Source organism: Grammomys surdaster, unplaced genomic scaffold, assembly GCF_004785775.1.
Source record: "Grammomys surdaster isolate TR1022 unplaced genomic scaffold, NIH_TR_1.0 66, whole genome shotgun sequence".
NCBI lineage: Eukaryota > Metazoa > Chordata > Mammalia > Rodentia > Muridae > Grammomys > Grammomys surdaster.
In genome coordinates this window covers 6,029,870-6,036,633 of record NW_021604568.1, presented here as the reverse complement: position 1 = coordinate 6,036,633, position 6,764 = coordinate 6,029,870, and the positions used below count along the sequence as shown (strand labels likewise).

The 6,764-nt window shown below is 55.5% G+C and overlaps 2 protein-coding genes across 6 annotated transcripts in view; one reads left to right on the top strand and one right to left on the bottom strand.

Moving 5' to 3' along the window:
• Cuedc2 (CUE domain containing 2) overlaps window positions 1-4,381 on the top strand; it is an 8,150-nt gene extending 3,769 nt beyond the window's left edge. The window contains exons 2-9 of one of the 5 annotated variants that reach the window (XM_028773577.1): window positions 2,162-2,245; window positions 2,884-3,027; window positions 3,116-3,177; window positions 3,337-3,410; window positions 3,492-3,668; window positions 3,809-3,870; window positions 3,942-4,002; window positions 4,085-4,381. In XM_028773577.1, the coding sequence (XP_028629410.1) occupies window positions 2,172-2,245; window positions 2,884-3,027; window positions 3,116-3,177; window positions 3,337-3,410; window positions 3,492-3,668; window positions 3,809-3,870; window positions 3,942-4,002; window positions 4,085-4,231 (801 nt within the window). In that variant the 5' untranslated portion in view covers window positions 2,162-2,171 and the 3' untranslated portion in view covers window positions 4,232-4,381. Of the gene's footprint in view, window positions 1-2,161; window positions 2,246-2,883; window positions 3,028-3,115; window positions 3,178-3,282; window positions 3,411-3,491; window positions 3,669-3,808; window positions 3,871-3,941; window positions 4,003-4,084 lie in introns of all 5 variants that reach the window. The other 4 variants (XM_028773570.1, XM_028773549.1, XM_028773585.1 and 1 more) reach the window with 4 other exon arrangements.
• A 90-nt stretch (window positions 4,382-4,471) lies between these two features.
• Window positions 4,472-6,727, bottom strand: Fbxl15 (F-box and leucine rich repeat protein 15). Its single transcript, XM_028773541.1, has 4 exons — window positions 6,392-6,727; window positions 6,073-6,226; window positions 5,292-5,797; window positions 4,472-4,816 (listed from the first exon to the last, which is right to left on the bottom strand). The coding sequence occupies exons 1-4, from the start codon at window positions 6,442-6,444 to the stop codon at window positions 4,627-4,629; spliced, it is 903 nt and encodes a 300-aa protein (XP_028629374.1). The 5' UTR covers window positions 6,445-6,727; the 3' UTR covers window positions 4,472-4,626.
• Window positions 6,728-6,764: the final 37 nt, after the last annotated feature.

Here is a 6,764-nt window from a genome sequence, read left to right as displayed (position 1 = left end):
ACACACAGCACACACAGCACAGCAGCACACACAGCACACACAGCACACACAGCACAGCAGCACACACAGCACACACAGCACAGCAGCACAGTACAGCACACTCTACACACATACAAAGTAGATGTAACTAATCAGTTGGTGGAAAGCAAGGGCAGGGTGGTGTCACAGTCAACTCCTAGACTTGATGCTGGAATAGCTGTATCTGGACATGCATTTAGGGAGGATGTCCCTTCAGGACATGCAAAGTGAGATACCTGTAAGCTCTCCATATAGTGGGGTCAGGGAAGTATAGGAATGAGTAGCCCACAGACTGAACTAGAGAACTGAACATTTGGGAGTTGGTGACATACAGTTGTGCGTAGGAGGGGCCCAGATGAGCCACTGCTAAGAGAAAGCAGCAGGGTAAGGAGGGCAGTGGCCTTGACTCAGAGGGCGGCAGAGAAGTTGGGAACCAGGAAGGAAGTCTCTGCAGGGGGGTGGACACCAGAGGCTGTGATCTTAGGAGACCTAGGTGGTGTTGCTGAAAGGGCAAATATTGAGCAAAACTATACATAGAGTGTTCGAAACAAAATTGGGGAGTTATATGGTTCAACCTCAGTAGGCCAAAACCTGAAAATAACTAGTAACCTTAGCCTGAGAAATGCTAGCAGAGATGAAGGAACAGAAGCCGTACTGGGAGAGAAGTTAGCAGGAGGGAAAAGAGGGTGTAGTCAGTAGGACTTGGTTTGATCATTTGGGTCCTGGGAGGAATGAAAGAGGACAAGATCGAGGGTACCCCCAAGTTCATGTAGGGTAGCAGACTGAGTGGTATGTGTTTGCCCGGGGAAGTGGACCTGTGGAGATGAGTTTGGTGTAGGTGGATTCTGAGACTATGTTAGAACTTTCCAAATGAGAGGACTGGCTGACATTTGGTTCCCTGAGTCTTGAGCCATTCCTACCATCTGTGCATTCCTGAGTCATAAAGAGTTTGAGGGAGTCAAAACCATGGAAATGGGGGCTGGAGATCTGGCTTGGCAGTTAAGAGCACTTGCTGCTTTTGCAAAGGACACAGGTTCAGTTACCACCACCCACACGGTGGCTTAAAGCCTTCTGAAACTCCAGTTCTAGTGGATCTGGCGCCCTCTTCTGACCTTCTTGAGCACTAGGCATGTACTTTTGTGCCTATACATACACACAGGCAGACACTCATACACAGAAAATAAAAATAAATCTTGGGGCTGGAGAGATGGCTCAGCAGTTAAGAGCACTGACCGCTCTTCCAGGGGTCCTGAGTTCAAATCCGAGCAATCATATGATGGCTCACAACCATCTCTAATGAGATTTGATGCCCTCTTCTAGTGTGTCTGAAGACAGCAACAGTGTACTCACATATATAAAATAAATAAATCTTTAAAATAAATAAGCAAACAAATTTTTTTTAAAAAAAGCATGGAGATGAATTAAGACAGCAAGTATTTACCTAGCACTTGCTGAATGCAGACATTTTTGTGGGCGCTAGGACCCACCAACGAATAACACAGCCAGCAGGAACAGCAAGGAACAGCAAGGGCATGGGACAGTGAGGTGAGGAGGGAATGTGTGATTGAAGTGGGCAAGGACCAGACTGTGTGGTACTCTACAGACTGGAAGATGACAAAGGTCTCTCATGGCCCAGACTGTTGGAAAGGCAGGGACTTGGCAAGAGGAGACAATCCATGTAGGACTTCTCCTTTATATAGGCTTCGGAGCAAAAAAAGAAGTCCCTTTGTGCAAGGAGTGGGTGGCCTATCCTGGATGGGGGAAGGGCTGTGCTTGGTCCTGAGACCTTCTTTACGGGGCTGGACAATGGGACCCCTTGTGATTGGAGTTGGGGGCCAAGTAGCCCCTTCAGTGATGAGATTCCTTAGCCAGGAAGCATGTGACCCCAAGACCTCAGCTTCTAGCCACAGGCGATGGGGGGGGGCACAACTCCCTTTGGAAGCTTTCTAGAGACAGTGTTGTACCCTGTCTGGGGCTGAAGGAGGTAGACGTGGGTGGCCACAGGAGTGGCTCTGCTTGCAGGAGCGGGGAGGGCCACATCAGCAGCTGGTTCAGCCCCAGAAGGGAGAGCAAGGGCTGCAGCCCCGTGGCTCAGTGGGTGGAGGCAGGCCAGAGACTTGGCAATTCTGTCTTGTATCTTCAGAAGGCACAGCATGGAGTTGGAGAGGATCGTCAGTTCAGCCCTCCTTGCCTTTGTTCAGGCACATCTCCCAGAGGCAGACCGCAGGTAAGGGCAGCTCCTTCTGAAGGACCAGGCCAAGTTCAGAGAGGGGTGTTGCTAGATAATACTGTGGGGGCTAGCCAATGAAAAGGTGATTAGAAACTATTGAGCCCTGTTCCATGGTGGGAACTGAGCCTCAGTCTTCTGCAAGAACAGCAAGCACTCTTAACCACCGGGCCATCTTGCTAACCCCTGTTTTTGTTTTCAAGATTATTTGTTTCTGTGTGTTTCTGTGTGTGTGTGTGTGTGTGTGTGTGTGTGTGTGTGTGTGTGTGTGTGCAGGTGCCCAGGGAGGCCAGAAGAGGGTGTCAGATACCCTGGAGCTGGCAGTGTAGGCAGCTACTTCACATAAGTGCTGGAATTAAAGGGGTCCTCTGAAGAGCAGTCAGTGCTCTTAACTGCTGAGCCATCTCCCCAGCCCTGGAGAGTTGATTTGTATTTGCTTAGATGGTCTTCTCTCTCATACTGTGTTGATTACCTGCACTGGAATGACTGAGAACTAAAGCTGAAGGAGCTGGGAGGAGGCAGGCCTCAAGCACTGAGCTGACTCATGGCCCCGTGAAACTGAGGAGTGAAGGCTTAGACTAGGTAGGGCTGCTCCACCTATCCAGTGTCCTTCCCCGTGGCCCTACTCTTTCTTACAGTGGCTTGGATGAGGTCATCTTCTCCTATGTGCTTGGGGTCCTGGAGGACCTGGGCCCCTCGGGGCCATCAGAGGAGAACTTTGATATGGAGGCCTTCATTGAAATGATGGAGGCTTATGTGCCTGGCTTTGCCAACATCCCCAGGTAGGGCTCGGCTCAGGCAAAAAGGAGGAGGGGGCTGGCTGGGATGAATGCAGAGTGGCCCCCTTCACCACCTTCTCTGCCCTTTCAGGGGCATAATAGGGGACCTGATGCACAAGCTCTCGGTGCAGCTGAGTGATGCTAGGAACAAAGGTGAGTTTGGGGACCTGGTATTTGGAGGATTCACTCCCACCCCCCCACCCCATACCCCCCCCCCCCAAGCCCTGGCAAATCCAATGCCCTCTCTGCCTCCTGAAGAGAACCGGCACCCACAGCGCTCCTGTGTCCAAGGTCAGGTGCCCACTTTTCCAGAGACCCTGAGGCAACCTGAAAAGCTCAAAGAAGAGAGCAGGCCTCCTGCTGCTGCCGGGCACCCCCCAGATGAGGTACTGCTAGAGAGAACGCCGTGAAGGACCTGGGGTGAGAAAGGAAGATGGGCAGCCTACTGTTAACATTTGTGCCCACAGGCGGCTGCTGCTGAGGAGGAACTGCCAGGAGTAGATGTGCTTTTGGAGGTATTCCCTACCTGTTCTATGGAGCAGGCCCAGTGGGTGCTGGCCAAAGCTCGGGGTGACCTGGAAGAAGCTGTGCAGATGCTGGTGGAGGACAAGGAAGAGGGGACAGGCTGGGGCAGTCCGAGTCAGGTATTCTCTTCCAGCCCCCTCAACCCCCACCCCAGTAACATCAGCTCTGATAGGCTTTCTTGTTAAGCGCACACCCTGCCCATCCTCATCTCTCCCCTGCTGTCACCACTGGGCCTAGAATAGGTCTCCTACATCTGCAGGACTTGCCCAGGCGCCTCAGAGGCCCCCAGAAGGATGAGTTGAAGTCTTTCATCCTTCAGAAGTAAGTCTGGGCTGGGCCGGGCCTTGGAGGGTCTCCCAGGTGGACGGAGCTTCATCCAGCCCGTTTGGCAGGTACATGATGGTGGACAGGGCAGAGGACCAGAAGACTCACCGACCTATGGCTCCCAAGGAGGTAAGAGGAGTACGCAGTTGGAGATGTGGAATGAGCGGTACCGACCCCTGGTTTTGTCATTCACTGCCTGATTGCCTAACAGGCCCCCAAGAAACTGATCCGATACATTGACAACCAAGTAGTGAGCACCAGAGGAGAGCGATTCAAGGATGTGCGGAACCCTGAGGCTGAGGAGATGAAGGCCACATACATCAACCTCAAGCCGGCCAGAAAATATCGCTTCCACTGAGGTGCTGGCCAGACTCGGCCGAGCATTGCGGATCCCAGAGGGATGCAAAACCCTCCCACCACCCTATCCCTTCTCTATGCCCTTGCTCTAGTGTTGATCTATTCTTGGAGCTTCCTTCAAGAGCACAGTAAAGGCGGTCCAAGGAAGGTGTACGTTCATTCTAGTCATTCCTGCCCCAGGGCAGGAAAATACTGTCCGTCTGACCTGTTCTCAGCTTCAGGGCCCCTATGCACCAGGCAAGAAGGGGTAAAAAGCTCTTTATTTGAAATTCCAGGGTGGGACAGGGCATATCCCAGGCCTCTCAACCATAGGCCCCCACAGTCCAGTTTCCCTATGGCTCAGTGTCAAGCCCCAGCTACACAGTCCAGCTGTGCTCCCACCCCAAGGAAAGTCAGTCAGACCTGTAGGTTGACAAAGGGTGCGAAGCCTGCCATGTCCTGGAGTAGCACCAGGGCCTGGTGCAGGGGTGGTTCCACGTCGACGTCCACACCACGCTTCCGCAAGCGGCTCAGGCTGGGTTCAGCCACATGGTGGCAGTGCCGTACCCGCAGAGAGCGCAGCGCCGGGCAGTACTCAGCCAGTGTCCTGAGGGAGGAGCAGGGTGACGCTAGGTGCTGGAGATCCTCTCACCGTCTGTAGGGCCAGCCCACTAAACCTGCAGCTGGCTCCAGAAAATTCTAGGTTTCCCTCCAGCTCAAGGTCTGTTTTTTTTTTTTTTTTTACTGGTACTGGACCTAAGGGAAGGGGCCAGGATGGAATTACAGATTCCAGGCCCCAGCTCATTTGGGGCTTTAGGCTCTTAGTACCAACCCACAGTTCTTTCCAGTGTTTCAAGATCCCCCCCACTCCTTGTTGCAGAAATACCAGAAATCAACTTTATGTGACCTCTCTCAGTGTGTCAGTCTTGGCTCAGAAAGGTTTTCTGTTTGTTTTGTTTTTAACTGTACTCTTTCTAGCCTAAAAAATTCCAGAGGTCTTTCTGATAGGTCTTTGACAACCCGCCTCCCTATCCCCAAAGTGACTGTCCACTTTCTACCGTACCACCCCCATGCCCAGGCACCTGACACCATCGCTTCCGACCCGAAGGCAGCCGGTGAGGTCTAGGTGCTCGAGTTGCGGGCAGTTTCGAGCCAACTCTTGGACCGCAGTGTCCCCCACATTGGCATTGACTGCTAACGAGAGGCTGCGGAGTCCCGCGCCGCGTCTCTGCGCCAGGTACACGATGGCCTCGTCCTTGAGTTGGCGACAGGCGGTGAGGTCTAGCTCCTCCAGAGCCGGGCAGCGGTCAGCGAGGCCACGCAGTGCCAGCCCGTCCACCCAGTCACAGTGAGCGAGCGAAAGGCGCTGCAGACGCGGGCAGCCCTCAGCCAGCGCCCCGAGCGCTCGGCGACTCAGTTGGCCGCAGCCGGCCAGTGCTACGCTTCGTAGCTGTGGGTTCCGTGCCAGCACCGGCACCAGGTCCTCGTCCGACAGCCATTCGTGACACGGAGCCAGCGCCAGCTCCTGCAGCCCCTCAGCATCCCGCAGTAGCCGGACTAGTGCCGCCCGTGGAATCTGTGGACCCACCTGCGGGCGGGAGGCACGGAGACTCAGGCCGTCCCCGGGGCGGGCCACTGCCTGGCAGTCACCTAACTTCGGGACTTTGCCACCTGCCCTCCCTCGCAGGAGAGACACCAAGCTCCCTCCGAGGCGCTGCCCAGTACTCGCCCTCTGGAGTTCTCCACGTCGCACCCGGGGTCGGGAAGGGTTTACCGCGCGGCTGGGGCTGGCCTGGAGGCGGGGCGACGGTGGTACCCACGCGGGGCGGGGCGGGCGGGGCGGGGCTCCGGTCCCCGGCTCACCTGAGCGGCGTCGAAGCGGCGCAGCCTCGCCAGGTGCAGCTGAACGAGCGCCCGGAAGGCGCGACTGACGCGCTGCAGCCGGAGCAGCTGGCGCAGCGGGACCCAGTTCAGGACGTGCGGGAGCAGCACGTCTTCCCAGGGCAGGTCCAGGAGCCTGAGGGGAAAGCGGCGTTGACGTTCCCGGGCGGCTGTTACGTGCTAGTCCTTCTGTTATACCCCAGAGTCCCGGCTGGCAAGAGGGATCCGGGCCCGGCCTGGACTCAGCTGCCCACCCGCGGGCCTTTTTTTCCCCTCCCTAGGTCCCTCCAGTGCTCGGTACCTGACAGCTCCTGGTTCTTGCTCCCCTCCGGACTGCTCCATTGGTGGCTCCATCGCCGTCTACTGCGCGTGCGCAGTAAGCTCTACTAGCTTTGGCCTTGAAGCAGCTGCAGCGAACCCGCCTCCTTGGTCTGAAGAGACAGACCGATTTAATCGAGTGCGGTCTCACTGAGAATCCTTATCGGGAAGCTTTTCGGATGGACCCCGAAACTGAGGCAGAACAGACGACCATTAGATGTCTCCCCAGTTACAGGGCTTGAAGCCCGAGGCTGGAGTAGCGGCGAGCGAAGACAGCTTTCGGTCTTCGTTGCGGGCCAGTAGCCGCCTCTGAGTGGTGATGGGAGGAGCAGACAAGGCCAAAGGCAGAAGGGGCG